The 25,201-nt window shown below is 53.7% G+C and overlaps 8 protein-coding genes across 8 annotated transcripts; 3 read left to right on the plus strand and 5 right to left on the minus strand.

Moving 5' to 3' along the window:
- Positions 1-277: 277 nt before the first annotated feature.
- On the plus strand, positions 278-1,378 carry AYL99_05709 (hypothetical protein; the record flags this gene model as incomplete). The annotated part of the gene is made up of 4 exons (XM_018837221.1): positions 278-558; positions 623-880; positions 935-1,074; positions 1,131-1,378. 4 exons carry the CDS (start codon positions 278-280, stop codon positions 1,376-1,378), a joined length of 927 nt encoding a protein of 308 aa, XP_018694074.1.
- A 941-nt stretch (positions 1,379-2,319) lies between these two features.
- Positions 2,320-4,845, minus strand: AYL99_05710 (hypothetical protein; the record flags this gene model as incomplete). The annotated part of the gene is made up of 1 exon (XM_018837222.1): positions 2,320-4,845. One exon carries the CDS (start codon positions 4,843-4,845, stop codon positions 2,320-2,322), a length of 2,526 nt encoding a protein of 841 aa, XP_018694075.1.
- Positions 4,846-5,886: 1,041 nt separating this feature from the next.
- On the minus strand, positions 5,887-6,477 carry AYL99_05711 (hypothetical protein; the record flags this gene model as incomplete). Its single annotated transcript, XM_018837223.1, has 1 exon — positions 5,887-6,477. One exon carries the CDS (start codon positions 6,475-6,477, stop codon positions 5,887-5,889), a length of 591 nt encoding a protein of 196 aa, XP_018694076.1.
- Positions 6,478-6,865: 388 nt separating this feature from the next.
- Positions 6,866-8,708, minus strand: AYL99_05712 (hypothetical protein; the record flags this gene model as incomplete). Its single annotated transcript, XM_018837224.1, has 6 exons — positions 6,866-6,983; positions 7,035-7,119; positions 7,181-7,845; positions 7,912-8,068; positions 8,130-8,455; positions 8,530-8,708. The coding sequence occupies 6 exons, from the start codon at positions 8,706-8,708 to the stop codon at positions 6,866-6,868; spliced, it is 1,530 nt and encodes a 509-aa protein (XP_018694077.1).
- A 1,143-nt stretch (positions 8,709-9,851) lies between these two features.
- On the plus strand, positions 9,852-10,715 carry AYL99_05713 (hypothetical protein; the record flags this gene model as incomplete). Its single annotated transcript, XM_018837225.1, has 1 exon — positions 9,852-10,715. One exon carries the CDS (start codon positions 9,852-9,854, stop codon positions 10,713-10,715), a length of 864 nt encoding a protein of 287 aa, XP_018694078.1.
- A 574-nt stretch (positions 10,716-11,289) lies between these two features.
- On the minus strand, positions 11,290-13,157 carry AYL99_05714 (hypothetical protein; the record flags this gene model as incomplete). The annotated part of the gene is made up of 3 exons (XM_018837226.1): positions 11,290-12,196; positions 12,264-12,468; positions 12,530-13,157. 3 exons carry the CDS (start codon positions 13,155-13,157, stop codon positions 11,290-11,292), a joined length of 1,740 nt encoding a protein of 579 aa, XP_018694079.1.
- Positions 13,158-13,761: 604 nt separating this feature from the next.
- Positions 13,762-15,178, plus strand: AYL99_05715 (hypothetical protein; the record flags this gene model as incomplete). The annotated part of the gene is made up of 10 exons (XM_018837227.1): positions 13,762-13,802; positions 13,857-13,888; positions 13,955-13,979; positions 14,035-14,102; positions 14,158-14,357; positions 14,408-14,567; positions 14,617-14,635; positions 14,683-14,851; positions 14,909-14,997; positions 15,049-15,178. 10 exons carry the CDS (start codon positions 13,762-13,764, stop codon positions 15,176-15,178), a joined length of 933 nt encoding a protein of 310 aa, XP_018694080.1.
- A 60-nt stretch (positions 15,179-15,238) lies between these two features.
- Positions 15,239-17,754, minus strand: AYL99_05716 (hypothetical protein; the record flags this gene model as incomplete). Its single annotated transcript, XM_018837228.1, has 6 exons — positions 15,239-15,897; positions 15,950-16,023; positions 16,103-16,179; positions 16,228-16,366; positions 16,419-17,498; positions 17,555-17,754. 6 exons carry the CDS (start codon positions 17,752-17,754, stop codon positions 15,239-15,241), a joined length of 2,229 nt encoding a protein of 742 aa, XP_018694081.1.
- Between the last annotated feature and the right edge of the window lie 7,447 nt (positions 17,755-25,201).

The following is a 25,201-nucleotide window of genomic DNA, read 5'->3' on the forward strand; positions in this document are numbered from 1 at the left end:
GCGTTGCGACTATCCCTGTAACGGAATAGTTAGGGCCGGCCGTTTGGGCGCGTCCAGTTCCAGGGACGGGCCTCCAGACTTCTGGGGAAAGACCGTGTTTGCCCTGCAGTCGTTATTAAACCATCCGCAGTCTTTGTCTAGCAACATTGCCTTTCTCAGTCACTCTTTCTCCCCAGTCTAGTCTTTTCGAAGTCCTTCTTTTCTCCTGTTTCCCAGCCCTGGTCCTTTGCCGTCTCGCGTTCCCTCTAGTGGTCTGCTTTGAGCGACAAGTAACGAGATGCACCTCCGTGACGTCCTTTCCGCGACTTTGGCTGCGGCACCGCTGGCAGTGTCCGCAGCTGGAACACTTGGCTTCGCCGTGGGAAACACCAACCCAGATGGCACCTGCAAAGCCCAGTCCGACTTCGAAGCCGACTTCCAAGCGATCTTGACCAACACCGATGCTCAGCTAGTCCGAACCTACTCATCCTCCGACCAGTATGGCAACCCATGCCATACACCCTCACAAGTCCTCCCGGCTGCCAAATCTGCAGGTATTAAGGTGCTGTTGGGAATGTGGTGAGTGCCGGTCACTGGGCGCAGTCTGACATCGGCTCGGACTAACAGATATATTCTACGTCAGGCCTGATGGTGGTGCCTATGATAAGGAGAAGGCAGCGATTGATGAGGCAGACCCCACGTCTTATGGTGATACACTGTACGGCATCACCATCGGCTCGGAGGGTATGTACCGGGGTACCTATAACGCCGATGATCTTCTGGGCTGGATTTCAGACATGCAACAGTCCTACCCCAACACCCAACTTGGAACTGCAGACAGCTGGAACTGTTGGAACAACGGTACCATGGACTCTATAATCAAGAGCGGTATTCAGCTAGTGTGAGAGGTGGCCCCCGTGTTACCAGTCGTTGCATCGGTGCTCACCATGTGCAGACTCGCCAATGGCTTTGCCTACTGGCAATACCAAGATATCTCCAATGCAACAAAGACTTACTTTGACGACATGGCCCAAGCCCTGGGCCACGTTCAAGAAGTCAGCGGCAGCCTGGACAAGATCCATTTCATGAACGGCGGTAAGAACAGCCTCTGACACCATTTCAAAGTCGACCGTGGCTGACTGCTGTGCCAGAAACTGGCTGGCCTGGCACCGGAGGCACGGACGCCGGCGCCGCAAAAGCAGGCGACGACAACATGAAGACGTATTGGCAATCCGCCGTCTGCGGTATCCTGGACTGGGGCATTGACTTGTTCTGGTTCGAGGCCTTTGACGAGCCTGACAAGCCTGATGCGATTGGCGACAACGGGCAAAAAGCGAGCGAGCAGCATTGGGGTTCTTTCACCTCTGACCGGCAGCCCAAGTTCGACATGCACTGCTAGAGGAGCATGCATCCCGCGACTGACCAACACCCCTTTGGCACCCAGCTTTCTTACAGCTGCCGTTCTCAGAACGGGAAAATTTTGACTCGTGTGGCGTTTAGGAAAGGGGTTAGTTACATCCCTTGATTTGGGTAATCTGAATGAGCCAGCAGAATCAAAAGTGCCACCTTCTTTTGATGAGGGTGAAATCTACGGTGTCGGTGTATGTGCTGCACATTTGCGTGACTTACCCGGTTCCACTCTATTGTAGAAACAGAGTGACGGAAAATAAAATAAGAATGGCAGACCTTGATAGCGTCGACAATTCCTCCTTACTCTCCAACATCTCATTCACCACTGCGTTGGGAGAGTCGAAGACTGGATTCTGTACCGATTCCAGTTCTCATAATATCCCATATCCCATGACACTCACTCGCTCACTCTACTGTGCGTACGTAGACTCGACTCGACGGCCCCCTTTCTTCACTGTCAGGAGTGTATGTACTATGCATGGTGCACCAACTATCATGCCACTCACTCGCTACCCTTGCGGTTTGAAAGCGTTCTTTCTTAGTGGATTGTGTGCGGGCAGGTAGGTAGATAGTACTGTAAGTAACAACATCATCAACATCGACGTCGGCATTACAGACAGAACCTTGCCTTGGCCTTGGTACATTCATAAATATTCACTGTAGGTACGGACGTACCTTGTAGTTCGATGGTGGTGGCTCTATCCAAGACGCCCTCCTCCCCCCAAAAACCGGCGCAGGAAACGGTGCATGTACGGAAAGTATATGTAACACTGATTGATTGATTGATCGATTGATCGATTGATCATTTGCATCGACTCGACTCGCGAATGTCCAAGAGTCCCTTTGCCCCGAGCTTTGGGATATTTTTTTACCCCCAAGAAAGATTCATCGTCAACTTCATTGCAAAATGCCGCGTGCTCCCCCCCCCTATCATCCAACTTGATCGGCCCTCCTCCCTTCCTGGACCAGCTCGACCCGCTTAATCGGGTGCAGCAGCATGCCGGGCAGACACATGCGGCCCTCGCCGGCCAGCTCGAACTGTTCGCCGCCGTCGTTGTTGAACCGCATCCCCAGCCATCGGTGCCAGAGCACCTCGGGAAACCCCGCGTTGTAATACCACGTCGTCCCCCGGAAATTGTGTTCGCGCTCGCCAAAGACCGACGTGCGGGCGCCACCGGTGGCGCCGTTGCGGCCGCCATTAAAGACCGAGGCCAGATAGTTGGTGGGCCATTTGCGATCGATGTATTCCGGGTGAGGCACGTAGACGGCTTTGAGACCGTGGTGCAGCGCGCAGGAGGCCGGCCACATTTCGGAGAACATGCTGTGTTTCTTCAGGGCGGTTTCCTTGTGCATGGTCACCAATAGTTTGCGGGAGAGACGGGAGGCTGTGATGATAGCGGTCCGGCGTGGAGGGCGGCCGCGCGTGATGTTGTAACCTGTAGTATCGTCCGTAAGTAGCCATGTTGTGCCATCGGGGTCGAACAACGGGTTGAACACGATCAGGTCTGCGTCCTCGCCGACACCCCACGTGTATTTATCCTTGTCAAAAGAGGTGGGTGGAGTTGGGTCGGTGTCCATGGTCACATCGTCGTCGAGTGGTCGTTCTGGACCCCAGATCGGCTTGTCGCCTTGTTGCTTCATCGCTCCAACCGGGGTGATCTTGGAGCTCGGGTCGTTGGGATTCTTGTTTGCGCGATTCAGGCTGCTCCACAGATTGGCGATGCTATTCGTGCCATGTTCCGTCTGGATGCGAACCATCTGGCTAAAGTCTTCCCATTCACCATGTTCAGACGGGACGAAGAACCGGCTATTTCTCTCCCACAGGAGTTTGCGAGGTTGCTGCTTGGCCCATTTGGTGATACTGTCGAAGAAATGATACCAGTGATGTGTGGTTCGAATATCCATTTCCCAATTCCAGAAGAAATCGTACTCGGGATGTTGATAGGCGAAGTATTGCATGGGCATGAAGGTGCTGCGATAGACTCCGTGGACGGGCAGTCCGCGCATGTTGGTCTCCTCCAGACCACCGTACATGAGCTCCATTTGCTTCTCGGTCCAGAGAGTGCCCATGCCTCGGAATTCTTCTGGCAACGAGTCTCGGAGAACACGCTCGTAGGTTTCGTCGTCGGAAAATATGGGCACGTCGTTGGATTTGACCTGGACCAGGAAATGCACCACATACTCCCCGCCGCTCAACATGGTCAGTTCCGAAATTAGGGAACGAAGGTAGATCTTGTCTTCAGGCGTGTACGGGTAATCCCACCACGTGCGAATCACGACTGCTGTGCGCGGAAGCTTTTCTGACCCGGACTTGGGCCTCTTTGGCGCCTCAGGTGTCTTGGATGGCATGGCCTCAATTTCAGCGATCTCATCTCTCTTGTTGTAGACGGTACCAATCGGCATTGCTCGAAACATGTCGATTCGCGGCTTCTCAGGCAGTTCCTTGAAGCGGTGGTTGTTTGCCAGCACACAACGCTGCTGGGCATCGGCCCAATGAACATTCCTCCAGTCCACCTCGGGCGCTTCCTGCCACACCAAATCAGCTCCTTCTCTTTCGCCTTCCTGTTGTGCACCGCTTCCGCCTCGGTTGATGCTGTATCCAAGTCCATACGGGCCCAACCGACCGAAACGATCATAGCAGATGTCGTCCCTGAGCCCCAGGAGTTTAGCAGAACCCATGACCATGTCTGGAAACCCTCGTGGAATGCCCTCGTACATCCGGACCCGCGGGATCTCGACGGTGTTCTCGGTATCCAGATAACAGTCCACCTTTTCGCCATACTTGGCAATGTACTCGGGCGAAGTGTAGCTGGGATATGGGTCGAACCTCTTGCTGGACTGGATCGCTCTCTTTCTCCTCTCCTTTGCAGGAGATCCGTCCTCAGGCGTCAGGTTCTCGACCACCTCTTCCGTGATGTTCAATTTCTCCCATTCCACCTCGTCCTCCTTCCTCGGGTATTCAGGCACATTACTTCGGGCCGGAACCAACGACCGTATTCCGCCATAATATCTTTGCAGGAATGGAAATTCTTCCCACGGGGGAGGTCTCGGCTTCATCTTTTCTTGTTCAATGGCTTCCTGCACCTCCTGTTCCGCGACGTAACTCATGCGCACCAGCGAAAAGATGAAGATAACGAGGGTGAGGGCGACCCCCAGGCACAGATATCGCATGATGGATCGAGGCATTCTGCCGAGGTAGGACGGAGAAGAGGATCGATTGGAACTGTAGGCTCTATTGACGAGCATGTGCTTGTAGGAGGCGGAGGTGGCCCGGGAGGACGCGAGCGAGGGGTTCCCTTCGTCGTCCTCGAAGGCGTCGTTGCTATCGTCCTCGCTGCTGTGGGGATGTCGGTTGAGGAACCCTTCCTTCTCGAGATCTGATTCTCCCCGACTCCGTATCCGTGCCATGGAGGTTGCGTTGTCTATGCCCAGTGACGAACTCCGTGGCCATCCCATGGTTGTCGCGAACTCGTTGCTGAGGGCCGCAGCCTCGGCGCATCGTCGTCCTTGACAGGCTCCGTTTGCAAGACCAAGGACCGGGCAAGAAAGCTCTGAACGAAGGAGGAGGAGCGTACGGTTGCGAAACCCCAGCCAGGTGGCGGCGCGGCAGAAAGATGCTAGGTGGGTATCGCAGGATGCAAATTGAGTCTGGGCGTGGAGATCTAATCGTACAAGCGTCGGCGGCGCGTCTTCAGGGTTTCCAGACGCAGTGCCCAGATTTATTGTCTGAGCTCGTCAATAAAGTACAAACACAAACATACACACACACATGTAAGGGGAGGACATAGATAAACAAAGATTTCTAGATATATACAACAAAGCGACGGGAACGAGAAGAGTCTGGCTTGGGTTTGGTGTGATGGAGAGCGGCGGCCAAAACTTGGACCTGCGCAGCTGCCAGTTAATAACAGTGAGTCGTCGATGCTGGTTGGTTGGTTGGGGCCAAAAAAAGAGAGAGAGGCCCTTATCGTTGTCCCGGTTTTAATCGCCGCATCAACAAGTCTCAGGCTCGCTAGGCCTCACTAGCCCACAACGTCGCGCCCCCCTCTCCCCCCCCCCCCAAGCCCCCCAATCCGGGAAAGCGGCACCAGCGAACCTGGAGTGGGAGGACAGTTGGAATTATCGGTATTACATATGTTGTGAGTGAGTGCGGAGCAGAGGGACAAGGGAAGTAAAAAAAAAGGGGGCCAGCCATCAAGACCTGCCTCGCTGCCGGCATGGGACGTGGGTCACGGTAATGTTACGCGATAAAAGTTCATAGCGTTTAATGACATATTGAAAAAAAAAAAGGGCAAGGAGAAGTCTCGTTCACTGAGTCGATTTTCTGCATGATAATACCTGAGCTCATTGTATTGTCGACTGACTGTTGTCATGTCTTGTGCCTGACTGTCTCCTTCCAGACTGTTGTCACCTCTTTCTTTCCCTCATCGTGATAGCAGCCCATCGGTCAGATCGTCAGATCGTCAGAGAGTCGGATAGCTAGCTAGCTGTCTCTCTCTAGGCGTCGTTCCCACTGGGCGGCAAGCCTTCGACTCCATCGCCCAAGTCTTCCTTCATGACCTTGCCTCCAATCTCCAGGGGTTTGCAGTCCTGCAGCACAAAGATCATTCGGGCCCAGTCCGTCTCGCTGATGTTCTTCCACGCGTGCATGGTGGCCCGTTGCACCGCCACGTCGCCTCGCTGAATGGTCTTCCGCTCGCCGCTGTCGAGGATCATCTCGATCGTGCCTTCGAGCACGATGCCGTAGTCCAGACTCTGCGTGCGGTGCATGATGCACTCGTACCCGGGAGCAAAGTCGACCACCCGGCAGACGGTGCCGTTGGGACTGACCAGGCCGAGTTTCCCATTGGCGACGACATCGTCGTGGGTCTTGACGTCGCGGTCGTCGTTGAGGTCTGGTGGGAATTCCGAGGTCGTGTAGATCACATTGAACGCCATGAGTTTGTCGTCGAAGACGGTCCAATTGCCGGGTCTGCTGTCCCTGACGATGGCTTTGCCGGTATTGCTATCGTGGCCGGTGATGTGAGTGGTGAGGCCGGGTAGATTGTTGGGGATTTGAGTAGGGTTGGGAGGACGAGAGGACGACATCTTTACGGAGACAGAGGGTAGAAGAGGTCTGTAGGTGGTTGTGGTATCCAATGAGTTGAGGTTGGATTGAAAAGAAACGATGGAATGACGGAAAGTGAAGTTATGAAGAGCTGCCGGTGAATGTCGTGACTAGGTGACAATGGCGGCAAAGACTGGAAACCCAACTTGCTCACTGACGACTTTCTTATCTCTACAATTGGGACCTGAAACAGATGTGGTCTAATATGTATACCGTTTCATCAATCATCATACCCCGCGTCGGGAGGCTAGACGACGTTCTATCGAATTCGCACCCCGCTAACGAGAAAATACTGTGACCAGCCTCGGCCATATAACTCGACATCGCCCCCCTTGGCTTGTCGACAGATCCCATTTATGGTCCAGAGCATTACAATACCATCTTGAATTCCGGATCTCGGTCGTCGCCGTACCCGATGTATTTGTCGTATTTGCCGTTCGCCTTGTCACGGTTGATCTTCGCGCAGTAGAGAACATTGCATAAAATTCTGGATGCAGTTGTCAGAAAGGGAAGGAGGAGAGCTTCTTGGAAGACTTACGCAAACCACGCATAGACCAGCAATCCCAAAATGATGGTATGCGATTTGTGGTATTGAGGTGCCTCCGCCGATGGATAAATGAAAGCTATGGTCACACATTAGCGACACAAATCCTGTTGGACGATAGGCAATGGACCAGGACTCACCACTGACGAATCCACCTGCGTTGGCGATAGCCAGCTGAAGACCGCTTGTCGTGGCACGCTTGTAGTGACCAGCAGAATTGTTAGAATTCCACACCAGAACGGGTGGAACGCTGGCATATAGCCCTGTGGCCATCAAAAATGTCATGCCGTACTTCGTGTGATTGTCATGCTCGCTAACATTGGCAATCACCGCGTATCCGATAATGGCCAATGGCAAGCTGAAGAGCATCGCAACACCTCGGAGTTTCAATCGATCAGAAGCGATGGCCACGATCACCGTAACGACAGCCGCAACGGCATAAGGGATAACCGACCAAAGCTGAGCTTCGTTCGCCGTGTAACCCAGGCCCTTAATGATGGTTGGCAGGAACAATCCAAAGGAATACAACCCAGAGAGAATGGAGAAGTACGCCGTGGCGGTGAGCCACAGTTGAAGATTGAATACTCCCCGTCTGACCTCTGACCATCGGAACTTCTCAACTCCTTCAGAGGCCTGGCCGTCGGGCAAGTGTGCGGAGGTATCGTTCCGGAGCCTCCGCTTTCCGAGTTCTCGCTCCTCAGGCGACAGGAACCAGGCTGTTGATACGCTGTTTGGAAGCAGGAAATATGACGCCACTCCAGCCGCAAAGGTCAAAAGACCTTCAATGATCATGATCCATCGCCACCTATCCCCAAAAATTCCATGTCAGCATAACATGCCTTCCAGAGAGGCTGAAGAGAGGGCTGCTTACCCAGCATCTACAACGCTACCAGTAGGACCAATGGCGGAAAGACCGCGTGCCAGAAGACCTCCAAAGGCTCCCGCAAGAGATGCGCTGGTGTAGAACAGTCCTATGCGAAGGGCCAGTTCACCTCTGGTGTACATCCCTGATAGGTAGAGTACCATGCCTGCAAACGAGATGAGAATTACTGCTGCGTTCTGTGAGAATATCAAAGGCTGAGCTCATACCTGGCAGCAATCCTCCCTCTGCAAGGCCTAGAAATGCCCGGACAGCCAGAAATCCACCATAGTTTCGAATGAATCCCAGGCACATGCCGATGATACCCCACGCGGCAGTGAGAAAAGCTAGCCACAGTCGCGGGCTGAACTTCTTGAGTACCAGATTACTGGGCAATTCAGCGGCAATGTAAAAGGCAAAGAAAATGGCCAGGCCATTTGCGTATTGACTGTTGTTCAGGCCTGCATCCTTTTCGAGGCCCAGAATCTTTGCATTACCGACGTTGGTCCGGTCGAGGAAGGAGCAGAGGAAAAGCAAGGCGAGAACAGGAAGGATTCTGCATGGAGCGATGTATTAGGGCACACTCATGTCGCGCATCAAACTGGCAAGATTTTTCGAAACAACCCATACCTCGTATCAAGCTTGAAGAGAAGCTTGCGGGTCAAAGCCTTGGTATGTGCGTCATCGCTCAGTGCCGACAATGAGCCCGTCTTGTCGCCTGGAAGCACCTGGCTCGATGTCTCGAACTCATTCTGGGTATCTTGCGGCTTCTCGACCATTGGATCTCCTGTGACCTTCTCGTCGACCATCTCAGCGGAGTCCTCTTGGGCTCTGATAAGAGCCTTGATAGAGATTGTATCCCGTTGGGCGAAGGGAGGGCACGTCCGGAGGCGTGGAGTCGTTATCACTGAACAACCGAATTTATATTCCAATCTTGGGGAATATTGTCTCGCCGGGAGGGAGCTGAGAGGGAAGATGGCGACGACCAAATTTCAATCCAAGGTCGACTGTCATTTTTATATCAGAAAGCCAAATGCTGGGGTCCCTGGCCGTTCATTCGTACCCCATGGGCTAGAGTCCCGTTGAGGGACGCTATCCCGCACCCATGATTGATTGATGTTCCCTTCCTTCACCCAAAATTAGTGATCAGCATCACTGCAACAATTATGTTGGGCGCTCTGGCGGGCGGTCGCGCGACACCAAGCGAGGGACAAGCATTCGAGAACGTTACACTCTGTTGTTGAGGGCCAATGAACGTTTGGAGGGTTGTTGCGCGAGAGGAGGCGTATGGAGGCCGGCCAATGGCCTAGTGACGGACATTGATCACCCAGGATCTGTCATGGGGGGAGGCGAGTCGAGTATGATAGGTGATAGGGGAGGAGGTAGAAGAATGGCCGATGCGCAGGCGGCGATGGGCCGGAGTCCCGGAGTGTGTGGCCGAGGGGGAAAGCCAAGCCCACTCCTTCCTCTTCGGGCTTCGGGTCAATTCTCTCGGTGCCGGGAACTCGGCTCGGTGCTTCTTTTTGCCGATAATCTCCATTCTCTCTCGACGTCAACATCCTTCATCCCCCCATCAGCTCACTCAACACAAGATTGTTATTTCCTCAAGGGGCTCTTGGTGTGTGCCATCAGTTTATCGCCGACCCGTGTCTGGCCTCGACATCACCGCCGAGAGAAAAGGACCTAGCCTTGCATGCGAACCCCTACCAATCAGAACTCGCCGGGTCAGTGAGTTACATGAGTGATAACAACGCGGGGAAGCCAGAGGGAGCTCGGTGGCAAAAGGGACGACGGCATCAAAACTGTACGGGACCATCTTTTGTCTCCCCCTTATGTACCGGTGTCCGTAATGCATCTTTCTCCTTTGTGTGCCTGTTGACATTGACAATTTCCCCCCTTTAGCCCTGCGTGTCCAGACAAGAACAACCAAAGGCCAGTCTCCATCAGACAACATGTCGAAGCTCTCCGAGCCACTCAAGCAGCTGATCAACGCCGCCCATGCCCTGCCCGGCACGCTCAAGGCTCCGCCGTCGATCCGCTCGACTTATTCGCGGATAGCAGCCAGCGCCAGAGACAAGGGCGTCGGCATCCCTGCCTGGGTCACGTTCTCCACCGCGGCGACCATGACGATGAACTCGCCGTCGTCCATGGTGGAACTGTTCCACCTGACACAGACGCTGCCGTCAGCGCCCTCAGCCCCCGACACCGCCGGACTCATGCGTGAAGTCGGGCTCAAGTGCATCTCTTTCAACGGCATCCCGCGCTCGATCAACTGTCTGGGGGCCTTCCGCGAAGGCATGCCGAAGGAGGTGTTCGACAAGATCCCGCGCCCGGTGTCGCGGCAACTGACCGCGGAAAACATCGACGAGTCACTCGCCCGTGGCCGCCGGCTCTGGGACTCGGTGTACCGCCCCTTTGAGGAGAAGCTGCTCGACAAGCTTGCCCAGTCGCACCCCAACCTGCCCGTGCACATCCTGTCGGGCCACTACTCGAACCTGCTGGCAGACCCGCCGTCCGACGCACCGCTTCAGGTGGGGCGGGTATTGACATCGCTGGCGGCCATCGCGTGCTTGCGCGCCCAGACCGGCGTGGGCCCACAGGTGGTCAGCCACGTATTCGGCCTGCGCAAGGCGTACCAGGACGGCAGCGCCGAGAAGGACGTCGAGGGCGGCGAGTGGCTGGCCACCGACGAGGGGAACCAGTGGATCCTGAACTGCATCGACGAGATCGTCCGCGCGCTGAGCCAGGGGAGAGGCACGACGTTTGCACCCGGCATGAGCGGCGGTGATGGGGAGACCCTCAAGGCGAAGTTGTAGATTTTTACTTTCTCCGTCCTGGTCATGCTGTTGTTGTCGAATACATAGAGATGCGCAGGCCCATCCTTCAATCATATGGGATTAGAGGCGTTTTTTTTAAAAAAAAAAAAAGGAATTAAAAGTCTCCTCCGCAGCAAGAAATAGTATATTTTGTGATGATCCTTGTCTGTCAAAGAAATGTCCAAAAGTCGAGGCGTGAAGGCCTGTGAGTAAAAGAGAAAAAAGGCTCTCAGGCATCTGTAGATATATCCGCACGTGGCAGCTCCTGCTGAAAAGCCGGAGGCGGAGGGTCCAGAAGATGATGCACGAATCCAACATTCTTACTTTATTCATACCGACGTGGCATGATCCCTGGCGAGAAGATAAAATATATTGAAGTTTGGGATGTCATTTCATTTTATAGACCCGGTTTCATTCATTCTCTTCTTTTCTAATCACCAAATACCCAGCAATGCATACTGACAGACGAGCTATTTTATATAATGCTTCCCTTCATCATATGGCGATGGACAAAGTGTTACACACACCGACACCGACACAGATACGCACACACACATACGCATACACTCGTAAATCATTCAATCGTCTTGATCTCCTCGGCAACGGCGAACCTCGCGTCCGTCTTGGCCCGGATGTCTTCGACCGACACGCCGGGCGCGAGCTCCGTCAGGGTCAGCGTCCCCTTGACGCGGTCGACCTGGAAGACGCAGAGGTCGGTGATGATGGTGCTGACAACGCGGGCGCCGGTGAGGGGCAGGGAGCACTGCTCGACGATCTTGGACTTGCCGTACTTGTCGACGTGGTCGGTGGCGACGACGATCTTGGTCTGGTTGGGGTTGGAGACGAGGTCCATGGCACCGCCCATGCCCTTGAACACTTTACCCGGGATCATGTAGTTGGCCAGATCGCCGGCCGCCGACACCTGCAGGGCGCCTAGGATGGAGACATCGACGTGGCCGCCGCGGATCATGCCGAAGCTCTCGGCGCTGTCGAACGTCGAGGCGCCAGGGACCAGCGTGACGGTCTCCTTGCCCGCGTTGATGATGTCCGGGTCGACTTCGTCCTCGGTCGGGTACGGGCCCATGCCCAGAATGCCGTTCTCGGACTGGATCCATACCTTGACATCGCTCGGGAGGAATGAGGGTGCTAACGTGGGCATTCCCACACCGAGGTTGACGTACATACCGTGCTTGAGTTCCTTCGCGGCGCGGCGGGCGATGCGGTCTCGCCGGATCAGGGCTGCTGATTTGTTACTGGTCGTGGACGAGTCGGAGGAATAACCTGCCTCGTCGCTGGCAGAACGAGTCTTTTTGATTTCGAATTTCTTTTCCACGGTGGCAGGCACGATGCGGTCCACGTAGATGCCAGGGAGGTGGACGTCGTTCGGGTCTATGGAACCCGTGGGCACGATATTCTCAGCCTCGACAATGGTCAGTCGGGCAGCCTTGGCCATAATGGTGCCGAAACCTTTGGTCGTGTATCTACCGACATTCATGTTAGCACGGAGTTGTTCCCGTTGACGGCAGTGTGTGTACAGCAGGAACATACCTGAATTGACAATTGCCAGCCTCGTCGACCTTCCAGGCGCGGATGATGGCAACGTCGCCGGTCAGCGCGGTTTCCATGACATACGTTCTGCCATTGAAGATCCTCGTCTCTCTTGGCTTTCCCGCTTCCAGCACGCTCGATTTTTGCGTCTCCGGATCAGCAGGTCCTAATCTCGTGGGGATCTCTCCAGTCTGGATGCACGTGTCTAGAAAAGGTGTCAATACACCTTTGTCAGACAACAAGGTTTGTAACCAGGTACTACTCACGGACACCGGTTGGCGTGTAAAAGGCGGGAATCCCACTTCCGCCGGCACGGATCCGCTCCGCCAGCGTGCCCTGTGGACACAGTTCGATGGCGATATCGCCGTTCAGGTACTTCTGTTCGAGCTTTTTGTTGTTCCCCAAATAAGAGAGGATACATCGCGTCAATTGGCCCGACTGTGTCAGAGGCGAGAGTCCGCCGGCGCCTGCCGCACCAGCGTTGTTCGAAACCGCAGTGAGATTGTTGAGTGACTCGATTCCGCGCTTGTGCATTGCTGTGATGATGGTCTCGGCTGTCCCACACAGACCAAATCCAGCACTGAGGATGGTCGAGCCGGATTGGATGTCCGCCACAGCCTCGTCGGCATCCTTGAAGAGCTTCGACCTCGTCCGATCAATAACAGGCGGTGCATGCTTGTCAGAAGATAGCGATGACGTTGCTTCACGCCATCGTGTCCGAGAAGATGTGAAGTGTCGAATATCTTGCTGGCTTGAAACTATCCATGGTCTGAACCGTGATTGGCGCAAGGTCAGGTATTTGGTTTTACTGGCATTAGTTGCTGCATTCGAGGGACCAGCGGCTCTGATGTCCTTGACGCAGAGGAGCAGTGTACGCCTTGCTGTTGCTGCCATCTTGGCTTGTTGTCCTTACGTTGCTCACGTTTTGTGGTCGATATAGATGAAACTTCAATGACAATATATGTCCGTCATCAACCATGGACTGCAAGGAACGGAAAAACAATTATTCGAGATTATCGGGAACGCCCTCAGCAAACCAGCGACATCGGCCGTTAATCGGGAGTAGTCGGCGGCGAATCGCTCAACGGAGTCTTGCGAATTCACGTGACCGGGTTGCGGTCTCGGTGGTATTTTTTATGCCGACCGTCACGAGCACATGTCAGACGGACGTAAAGTTCGCGTGGTAGAAGGGACCGGATTGAGAAAATGGCCGATGTCAATGGTTGCGGGTTCAAATGATGAATAGTACGCACAGGTGGATTTCCCCAGAGACAGGGATGCGGTCATATACAAACCAGCGCTGTGAGGCTGGGGCTTCGAGGTGCCGTGTGTATATTGCGGTGCAGAACTCACGCTTTTAAGCTGCCTCTGGGAGAAAGGCCAGACTCTTTGATGAGAGCCACAGAGCCGGAGGCAGCCGCCCTCAAGCGACTTTCAAGCCAGTCATCTTCTCAGAGTGTGGCCAGCGAACCAGTATTGTCAAGTAAAGCAACAGACTATGGCCAAGTCGAAGAAACAAGGGCAGCCGTTCTGGCTTGGGTAGGTGTCGAAGTCCTTTTCGGTCACAGCCGGCTGCTGACACACTTGACATAGAGGTGCTGCGGCATCGATGGCTGCATGTTTCAGTATGCAAATCGAGTTTCGGTCCACCTAAGGAATACCACAGCACAAACTGACGTGGCTCTTTTCAGCTCATCCGCTGGATCAGACAAAATAGTAGGCCCAGTGGGTAATTTTGCAAGAATTAGGGGTTTCTGACAGAAAACCATAGTAGGATGCAAGTTATGTCCACAAGGCAAAACATGCTGCGGACGATGATCCAATTCGCAAGCAGAGATGGTGCGTAGTTAAGTGGACGCACACTTCCGTGACAAGCAACTCATTCAGGTGGCAGGCATTCCGTCGTTGTGGTGGGGAATATCTGCCTCGATGCTTCGCCAATCCACATATTCGACCGCAAGATTTGGCCTTTATAATTATTTTGCCGACATTGCCAGAGAACGAACGGGGCAAAGACGCTTACCCAGCTCGTGGGAGATCGTCTGCGCAGGTACCGCGGGAGGTCTGGCCGGACTCGTCGGAAATCCTACAGAGGTCAGGGGATCATGCTATGCGGTTCAAGGGGTCGCTGATGTGTGGTTTAGGTTGCCTTAGTGCGGATGTGTGCGGACGGAGCAAGGTCGCCCAGTCAGCGATTCGGATATAATCACGCCGTCGATGCCATCATCAGGATCGGCCGTGAAGAAGGCGTGCGGACCTTCAGCAGAGGCCTAGGTCCCAATGTCGTCCGCAGTGTGATAATGAGTAAGTCTCGGATCTCCATGTTCTGACGGTGTCGCTAAACGAGTCGCAGATGTTTCCCAGATAGCGACGTATGCCACCCGCTTCCCTAATATTTCCCAGGACCTGACCCGTGCAGGTATTCTGCAGCCAAGCGGCAACTTCTTTCGAACCCTACATTAGGCCTCAGTGACGGAATCTTCACACATTTCATGGCCTCCTTGCTCGCTGGTACAGTTGCAACAACTGCTTGCGCACCTGCCGATGTTTTGAAGAGCCGGGTGCAAAATGCAGTGGCCGTTAACGGGGTCAGACCAGTAAGGTATACTCTCGAAGGCTTGACGGAGCTAATGAACTGCGAATAGAGTGTAAGCAAGATCATCGTGGAATCTTTACGCAATGAGGGACCTGGCTTTGTGATGAGAGGCTGGACTCCTGCTTGGCTCAGGCTGGCGTAAGCCATTGACAATCCCCTCTGTACGGACCCATTTCTAACAATCGATAGGCCAAACACGGTTCTCACTTTCGTTTTCATCGAGCAGCTCCAGAAATTGGTGGATTTGTCGAGGAATATGAAGTCGATTGAACCAGTTTCCGATGTAGTGGCGACACCTGCGGTGCCTCAGAAGATATGATATTGTGTTGGTACTAAGAACACGTTCCAGGTTCCAGCAAAGCCTTACAACAGCGACCGCTCAAGTGAGATTGGGCCAGTCCAGCCAGTCGAAAAACATGGTCTCGTCGAGTTGGAACAAGTCCTGTGAAGTACTAGCGTTGTTGATGGCTTCGAGGATCTGGTCGTCGGTCATGTTGAAGACATACGGGTCCAAGGGGACATTGGGAGCGGGTATCGAAGCTGTTCGTATGGAGTCGTGGTCAGCGTTGTGATTTTGCTGATGAGCTTGCTCTGAAGGTCCCGCGACGAAGCTCTGGTTATCTTCGGGAGGGCTGAGAACGGAGCTCTGCATGATCCGCCGGATATGCCTTGCGAAAAGGACGGATAAGCCCCTGCGGTGTCTTGGGGAGCTGCCGATCCTTTCCAACACCTGGCTTGTCTCTTCAATAAGTGCTCTCGCATTCGGAGCCAGCATGACTCGGTTTCCTAGACTTGTGGTACCAAGGGCCAGAGCAAAAGTCGCCGCGAAAGAGACCATGATGACTGTATTGTTGGGCATCGATTTGAGTCGGTTCTCGCCCTGGACTGCTGCACGCATGACATTCATGGCTGATGCCAGCCCTGCGGCACGAAAGAATTGTTTCACGTCATTCGACGCAGTTGGGTGGTTGACGACGTTACAGTATGTGGAAAGCTTGGTGTGAGAGACCAGGATCTCGACGTAGGGAGGTAGTTGACCTGAGAGACGTTGTTAAGACAACGGAAACTGGGGATCTCCTCTGTTGCTTACCATCGTCTTGTGTGATTTGACGTGACCATACGGCATACCACTGCTCGAAGAAGCGGTCGATCTTGTCTTTCAAGCTACTCGGCTGTCAGTCAAACAGTATGCTTATAGTGGGTTCGCCACCTCCAACACCTTCATCTGACAGGATGAACTTACAATCTCACGGCTGCCGGGCCACCATTGATACCTTGATTTCCGTCGCAAGCTTCGCGAACGCTTGCAAGGAGCCCGACCTTGCTGCAGTCAGCGGGAGTCAGAACAGAGTTCGGAGAAGAGCATACCAAGTCTCGCCTTAGCACGGCAGCAGAGACGACACTACCATCCCATCGATCGGCAATGTCAGAGATGTGCCACGTATCACAGCTGTCTACCAAGGGCCCGGTCGGAACCGCATACGGCCTTCCCCTTGCGAGGCAGATACTGCAGACATCCATCAGTCACGAGCGCAGTGTGGTACACGTGATACGCCTACCCTCGATCAAGGACGAACAAGGCCAGCCAGACGCGCTCACGTGTTCTCAGTAAACGTCGACCTAGGATCGAAGATGGATCAACCTGCGGAAATCCATCTAGCTGTAGAGCCTTTGTGGAGTCAATACAATCGGCTTTGGAGACCCGATCAAGGAAGCCTGCGGGACGAATCGTAGGAGAAGGAACCACAATTTTGTTCAATGAGAGGTCCAATGCCAAGCTCAGCGCCATCGAGAGATGAGCGCACGTCTCATCGTCTGCCCAGTGTTTCGCAGGCGTCATCCAAGGAATATTGACCATGAAAGCTAATACGATCTCCACTGATCTATTTCTTTTGAAGATCACGGTTTGTGCGAGATAGTTTCGGTGGTTGGAGAGTCGCTTCAACAATGCCTCCGCTTTGGGGAGGAATAAGGCAGAGGCGGCGAGAATGGAGGTGAACAGAAAGGCGGACCTCGACCTCACAAACGAAGCTGTATGGAGGGTGGGATCAAGACCCCATCTCGTGTGGGATAGTCGTTCATAGAAATACGCAAACAGTGAATCGGCTTCGTCCTGTGTCACGAGTCCTAAATCAATTGGGTCGAGATCCGGAGAATTGTCCAGCCTGGGCATCAGCGACCCGAAAAACTGCTGTAGTTCGGCGTCGCCGGGGTTTGCGTCATTGGTTCCTGGATGCGATGCGACGCCGGCCGGCGATGTCGACATTACGGTTGAGGGCGACTGACCGGGAAGCACCGAAGCCATGGCAAGCAGTTGCAAGGGATTGTCGGCATTGTTGAGTGCGAGTTCGTCGGGCTTTTCGCCATGCTCTGTAGCAGGCTCTTCCTGAATATCCTCCGCTACGCCATTATCCTCGCTGGGAACTAGACTTGGGCGTGGCTGAAGAAACAGCTGTGGATGGTTTGTCGCTGGAGTGGTTAAGCTGGTTTTCCGCTCAAGAACAGTGCTTGTCTGAGGAGCCCCAATCAACTGTCGCAGGTCGGCTTCAACCTCAGAAGGAAGCCCAACAGAGCCATCCCGGTTCCTCTTCAGCGCCTGCTCGACCTGATAGATTGCCTTTTCTAGCCCGGTCCTCTTGCTGATGGATTCAGTATCAGCCTTCTGTCACAATGCGGGAGAGCTCGATAACCTCACTTTTTGACGCCCTTATACCTTCCCACATGGTACTCCGGCGTAATGCATTGCAAGCCGGCCTGTTGGCACTTCCGACACACCGGGGCGTTAAGGTCGCGTGTGCATTTTACCTTGCTCCGGCGACATTCGAGACACGCGGCCTGCTTTGCCTGGGCCGAACCAGACGTGACATCGTGGTTTGCCGACGAACTAGAACTCATGCCTTGACGTGGGACATTATTCGCGATTTGCGAAGGGGAATTCGAGCTCGAGTTCCGATCGTGCAGCTGCGGGGGAACACGCGTAATCGAGCTCTTCAACCAGCCGACGCGTCCTCCACAGTGGCAAAAGGTATGACAGCGTCGACGCGAGAAGCTCCGCCTAAGTTCAAGAAGAAAACTAGACCAGAAGTGATGCGATTGAATTTGTTTGCGATGAAAAAAATGACTGGGTTCTTGTTGGTGCGGTTGGAGTGAAGACGTTGAGGCTGGTGGATGACTAAGCTCCCCACAAAGCTCGGCTCCGCAGTTTCCCGAAACGAGCAGTCACGTGCCTAAGCTTTTCATGATACAAGGCTGGGCATTTGGGGGGCTACAAGGGGTTACAAGGAATTCGGGAGAAACGGGCTGAATGCTTGCAGAGATCTACTACGAATAACACCCAACTCTCGCTTCATTACCAGCAAACCACCTTGAAAGCATGGGTGCGAAGCAGATGCAGGACTTATAGAAAGCATTACAAGGCTGAGCATGCGCAGGGGGGTCCTACATATCAAGTACAACGGCACTGGACAAGGCTGGAATCTCGCACGCGCACGCCCCGATTGCAGCGGCGACCTATACCTCGCAGCACTCGTCATTTGGCCAGACTGCATGCCCGATGAGAAGAGAGAAACTGGGCATTTTAAGACATGAGTGTATTCCAGGTTCTTACTGAGAGCGATTATCCAAGACAAAGCTTACCCGCGAATAGACAACAGCAACAGCTGACGAGGGGGGTGAGGATAGCAAGGATTCGCCTGAGCTTCTTCGCTGAAGATCTGAAGAGCTGTGGATCTCATCTGTTGGTCCAGATGCGCTTTGTTGCCCGCCACGGACGAGACCCACTATCATGTCGAGTGTCCAGCCGAAGACGTATATGTGATATGAGGGCTCAGGTACGTGTAAGGTGCTATTTGCAAGGGTTATTAGACGCCTGCCAGCACCGCAGCTCAGCCTGCGTCAATAATGTCGCCATTCTCACTCGACTTCAACCGCTCAAGCAAGCAGAGTTGCAGTGTCAGTCGGCACACTCTGCCCACTCATTACCGACCCATTGAAAATAGACCCCTCGTACATACGTCTCCCCAGGACATTTCTCGGGCCGGAAACCCTGTGTTGTCATAAATATGGAGGATCCGCGACTCCAAAAGCGGCAGCAAGATCTTGGGACGGTTATGCAGGGAAAGGGGGACGTAATATTAACGCCGACGGGATCAGCCATATGGCACAAGAGCCCATTATTTTTCCCGGACCACCGCTTCGACAGAACAAGTGGATCTGTAGAGTTTCCCCCGCGGGGAGCACATTCCGTTCTAGGAGACTGCTGTACGATGGCTTCAGGACGGCAGGGTCCAAGATTTGAGGTAAGACGTAGAGGGAACTATACTTCATGCAAAGACAACGGCGACGTAGATCCGAGAGGACGTCTAGAAGCCCTGCGGGAGTAAAGAAGAGCAAGGGAGGTGTCTCCTTCGGGAAGGTGGTCCCACCTGCAAGTAAGTCTGCAGCAGTTGGTACCTTGCTCAACTACTGGCGATGGGCTCAGAAAGCTGACCTTTAATCGAGGTCCGTGAGATTCGAGATATGTCTTGCTTAATATTATCTGGGTGATATCAGAAATCCCTCGAGACTCTGCCTTTGCTTGCAGGACCCGTTCACCTTGTGTGATGATGTCAATACACTCACCACATCCATCCGTCCCAGCCCCTATCAACGGCCCCCATCAACGGCCCCTATTAACGGCCCCTGGGGTCGAACACGGAAGGTATCTGGGCGGATGGCGCGACCAACTTGTCTTTCCGGATTCCCATAAGTGGTATTCGAGGGCGATCGGGACCTTTCACCAAGGTCGGAGACCATCGGAGTGCACCCTCGGCGTTTTTCCTGCTCAGTGTGCACTTGATAGCGTCTGGTTCTCAGGCAAACGATGGACCATCTCGTGATGCCTCCTTGAAGGAGTTCGCAGGAAGTGGAAATAGGTGCTCGTTGTCTGGTTGAAACAAGAGGGGCCCGTTACGAGATATTCAGGTAAGTTGAGGCTCGCCCACAAGGCCCTGAAAGTCGAGACGGTGCCCCACTATTAGGGTTCGGCGTCAAAGAACCGAGCCCGTCCTCTTCCCTTCATCGTCAAGAGCTGAAACCTGGCACGGGTGGGTGAGTACTCACACCACCTCCTCAGCTGAGGCCGACGAGGATGTGCAATCTGGAAAAATATTTGACAGCGCGAAGGTGCAGCTGTTGCTTGCGTTTCAAACGACACCAATGGGGACAAATCACACCCCGGAAACCAAGTAGTCGGCTGACCCCGGTGCCCGTCGGAGGGGTATTTGAGGAATCCACAACCAACGAACACCCTTTGCTCACTTGGTGCATTGTGGCGAGGAGGTGACTAACAGTGAATAATTGGGGGAAGACACGGAAGGAGAACCAATGGCATAGATTGCCATTCGAGCAGAAAACAAACCTCGTTCAACCAATTACTCTCCCATCCTGCCAAAACCCACCTCGGGACCCCATGGCACTCTTACCCTCTTAGGATATTGACGAATCCGTGACCGGGGCACCCTTGAGGACAGGGGGGCCACAGACGGGAAAGCATAATTCATGACTAAGAGGCACGGGAGCTTCCTGACCTGGATCGCCCTGTTTTATGTTTACCTAGTTCGAAAAAGGACGCATGCAGCACTATGACTGGCCCCGAGAGCATTTCGGGCTCTCGAAGCGGGAGGAAATCATCCCTGCGATTGGGTGCGGCCAAGGGTGTCACGGCCGGAGATGGCGTATAGGCATCAGGGTTTGTCACTTCACCATCGCATATGGTTCTTGCTGATCTACCCATTTCCGTGTCAAGTTATAGGGTTGCCTCTGCATGATCGCTGCTGTGCCGAACATACATCTCCCGCACTTGTTGCCTGTACTCAACGGCCACCACAAAAAGGAAAAGAGGAAGTGAAGTGCAACTCGGATTGAGGATCGCCGTTTGGCACGGTACGGCTTCCTTGTTGGGACTTCAAAGGTACCGCCCATGTTTTGAAAGCGAATGAACGACTCGGGCACCAGGCACGTTCATGTGTACGTGCTCGCACAGCTGCACCGATCTCGGCATGGTGTCGGTCTCAACTGCGACGAGCATGAGTATTTTCGTCACCGCTTGCGTCGTATGAGTTTTTCCTGCGGATATGATCCCACGAGTAACTGGGTATGTAAGTATTGGCTGTACGGGGGACATTCGTCGCCAATGGCGGGCGTTTCGCTTCGTCCAATATCCGCATGGTGTCAAGTTCTCGCAGCACAGCCACCGGGCAGGGAGGTTCTGTTCGCGAACAAGATCGATGTTTCCAGGGTATGCTTTTGTGATAACGCCTGTGTTTGACTCTTATGTTTTCGCGCATTCACTCAGGGTGGAATTTCAATCAGGATCCTGGTCCTGGCTTGAACGCAGTCAGCCTCTGGACGCCGGCTGTGTTCGACGAGAGTGCCCTATTTTGTCGACACGGATTTGGATTTCTCGTGGAAGTTTGACCGTGGGTCGAGTAGGGCGGGTCAGGAATAGGAGGAGGCATTTGCAAGGGAAAATCCTACAGCTTGCTGGCATGTTCGTGATGCTATGGTTATGATGGAGACCAGAATATTGTTTCAGACACTGCCCCGTAGATTCGCAATTCCCAGCACAGTTCCCAACTTGGTAGGTCGCAGGAGAGAGCAGCTCTTCGATCTGTCCTTGTCGGCGTCGTCCGGTACTCACATATGGTCCCCAAGGATGACAACGTGAGACGCGTGTGAGCTTGAACACCATCTGGGTCTTCCGACACACCTAACCACGAAAAATTTGGCGGTGACAGCGGCGGCAACTACGAGCATTCAGCTCTCCCCCGTCGACACGCGTTGCGGTATCATGTTACTTTCAACGAATGCCGCAAGCCTTCTACAATGAAAGAAATCTCAAGCAATCTCTCGAGGCTCCCGATAACTTACCGGGAAGCGACGGCGGAAGCGAGGACAGAGGATCCGGCTGAGTGGTCGGTCAATAGTTCTGTTCCTGGATCCAATACGCGACCATTTCGTGTCCAGTACGGGGAACCGATACGAAGATTTGCTCATGGGGGACGGAAGTGAGAACATCTCCGCTTGAAAAAATAAAATAAAATAAAAACCAAACCACAACGCGACTAACTGGAATAGGGCTGTGCATTACTGGCTCAGCCCGGGGGAAATGTAACTATGGGCTATGGGTGGACGACACCGCCTGTTGAGGTGTGTGTGAGAAGAGGTTACAATGGTGGCAGCCAGGTAGTTACGGGTCTTCTTAGGGAAAACGCAACACCGGAAACTTGTGGGTTGCTACGGTATGCTCCCTGCTGCAGTGTGGGATGCCGGGTCTACAGGTCGCAGTAGAACGGCGATCGCGATCATATTCAGAAGTATTCTGGAAACTCAGTAGTGCCGGCGAAGTCGGAAGGAATCCGATCGTCTCACGGTGTTTGATGTGGCCGCTGGGGACACAGACATCATGCTGCATACTGGGATCAATATGGAGTAAGCGATTCGAGAATAGATCGACGATCTGTCTTCCGTGGAGGGGATTTCCTGTCCGGAGTACGGAGTGCAGCGTACCTCATCGTCGCTTCTCCCTCCACCGGACGGGTCTCGTCGCAGCATCTCTGACGAGGCCAAACTCGCGGGACTCGGAAGCTGTGGATATGGCGGACCCGCAAATCCACGATTCGCAGTACAGTCATTCTGGCACCGCAAGAGAAGGGGAATACCGATCCGCACTGCTTGTGATGTGGCGGGTCCGCGTATCCACCATACGCAGAGCGGTAATTCTGGCATCGTAGAGAAAAAAGGGGATATCGATACGCACTACCCGCATAGCAAGGCTCTTTGACAGCTGGAGGGATGATTGGGTGTGGAAGCTTCTCTTGGTCAGGCCACCTTCTCCTTCTTGTGCGCCGTGACCGGAAGTACCACTCATCAATGAACATCACAAAGAAAACAGGGAGATGGACAAAAGCGAGAAATAGATAGAGATCTGTCAGACGACACACGGCTATTGGCTATCTGCCCTGCATGAATCTCGAGTGATCCTAAGTCCACAAACACACCGACACACACACATCATCCCTGGTACTTTGGATCCTTTTCCACCGGTCTTGGAAGGAGAGTGCGTGGAGGGGAACTGTACATACATACAGTAGGTAGGTAGGCGGGCTAGGGCTAGTGAGGGCTGCAAGGATGGACTAGTGGGCCTTCATGCCTTGGCCCATGACCCCGGGTCGTAATTTAGTGCACCTGTCAAAAGAGGTTTAGATGCCCGGCATCTTGCCCACGATTGGTATGGCCCAGCCCGGTAGACCCAGGGGGACAGGAGTCTCGAACGGTCCAAGACTAGGAAGACCCTCTGTCGACCAGGGGCGGGAGAGGAGCTTGGATTGATGTGGAGTACGACTTCCTAACAGGACCATAGTCAAGTCCTGCCAGATGGATGCTCGGTTGCTATACCACGTTTGGGCTTTGTGGCCCCTCGCAATTTTCCCTCGGGCACAAGTGGGAGGATGGTGACTGTTACAAGAGACGGCTTGAAACTGGGAGGAAGTGGAACTCGCAGCGCCTCAGCCCATTGCGCGTTTGAACGTTTACCTCCTCGCTCAACAGACCCCAAGGATGGCATAATACGTCGTTCATGGCTCCCCTACTCGGTATAGTCAATGAAGAAGCGACATCCCTGCACGCGGTAACGATATGCCACCAGGGTCGGTAGAGGGCGATAGGCGCTTCCTGGTGCATCTATTTGCGTAAAGGTTGTCGAGCAAGCGAAAGCTTAGGTAACGTTTCGGGGGTGGTTTCCTCGTAGCGCCCTGGAGTCTCGGACAGGCTGGCTGCCGGTAGAAATACGGACTCCCTATCGAGTAAAAAGCCAAGGACATGGGGTGCTTTGATAATGAACTCCCCCAGTCTCTCTCCCATGCATGTCGGTACTACTGGCTACACCGTTGGTCTCTTTTTTTTCTTGGTCGTGCAGCAGCAGGGCAGGTGGTCTCTTCCTCGCTTGAGGGCTCAGCCCACGTCACTCACTACACTGGCAACAGCCGATGATTCAGCCAATTTTTTGGTTTCAGCATCTTGTCCTGACTGCCTATTTTCCCAGACTTTTGTTTTCCCCAAACTTTTTGGGAATAGGTTTGACGAAGCCAAGCCGGACACCCGAAGATGCTTGGACTGATTTTCTCTCTGCGAGTATTCCCGTCTTTGGGGCTTCCCGTCATCGGTTGACTCTTACCCTTTCCGGGTAATTCGTGGTAGACCCCTTGATTTGTTGTTGCGGTCCTACTGGGCTCTTGGATATGCCAAGAGCAAGGGAAAAGGTGTCCGGCACTGGCCTATCAGATGTCAATAGTAATGAACCCTGAGAATCGTTTCCATTGCATGAGCAGACGAAGCGATCGCGAATCACCAGGTATTTCGAGATGATACAACGCTGTGGCTCTCGAAGTGGCAACGGCGCCCAGGACAGGTCGTGATTTGTCTGTGTTAGTCGGGGAGCCCATGGCTTGCAGCCCACGTCGGGCTTCCAACAGGATCGTGGACGGCGACCTGCAACCGACAACCACTCCTTGTCATCCTTCCATCCACCCCTCCCACGTGGATCTCGACTAGAACGGAAGTTGCCAAGAAGCTCCCAGGACAGGGCGAAGTCGCAGCAAGGGCCCTGGCTGGCACCTGGGTGGCTGGCAGTGGTTATGTAACTTATGTAAGTGCCGGAGCTTCTTACTCAGAGGATCCTGCTGAGCTCATTACTTCATATTGTACACCCAAGGGGGTCGATCCCATTTTCCCAGACGATTTGCTGATGACCCACTTCCTGGAATGGTTTGGCCTGACATTTCGTGCCCGGACCTGTGCCGAAATTCCATGGGAGAAACACACACCGTTAGAAAGAGAGAGAAGCGACATGCCCAAAGACGGTCATTGCCCCCGTGTTTGATGGAGGATCATATCAATTTTAGAATTGATAGCGAGCCGCATCGTAGGAGGGATGGCTTGAGAAAAGGAATGGGCATTGTCCGCGCGAGAGATCTCTGCCCGTTCAGTATTGGTATTCCAATTTGGCGCGAGCCAAGTCGAGGTGGAAATCATTTCTCTATCAAAAAACTCGTTCGATGGGAAGGCTGCTCATGCCATTAGCGCCTGTCATCGTAGCTCAGCATTATAGTGCCTTTCTGACTGAGGAACACATCTCAGGTAGCCCCTTTCAGGACAATTTTCCGAAAAAAATAGTCTCCTCTTCAATAGATGCAAACATCCACACCCACACTCCCACACACAGCGCGTAGGCATCAAAATCAAACAACATGGAATGTATGCACAATTTGCCTCTCGCTCAAATGCACATCTGACCGTCCATTGA

This window comes from Fonsecaea erecta (assembly GCF_001651985.1).
Source record: "Fonsecaea erecta strain CBS 125763 chromosome Unknown Scaff4, whole genome shotgun sequence".
Taxonomy (NCBI): Eukaryota; Fungi; Ascomycota; class Eurotiomycetes; order Chaetothyriales; family Herpotrichiellaceae; genus Fonsecaea; species Fonsecaea erecta.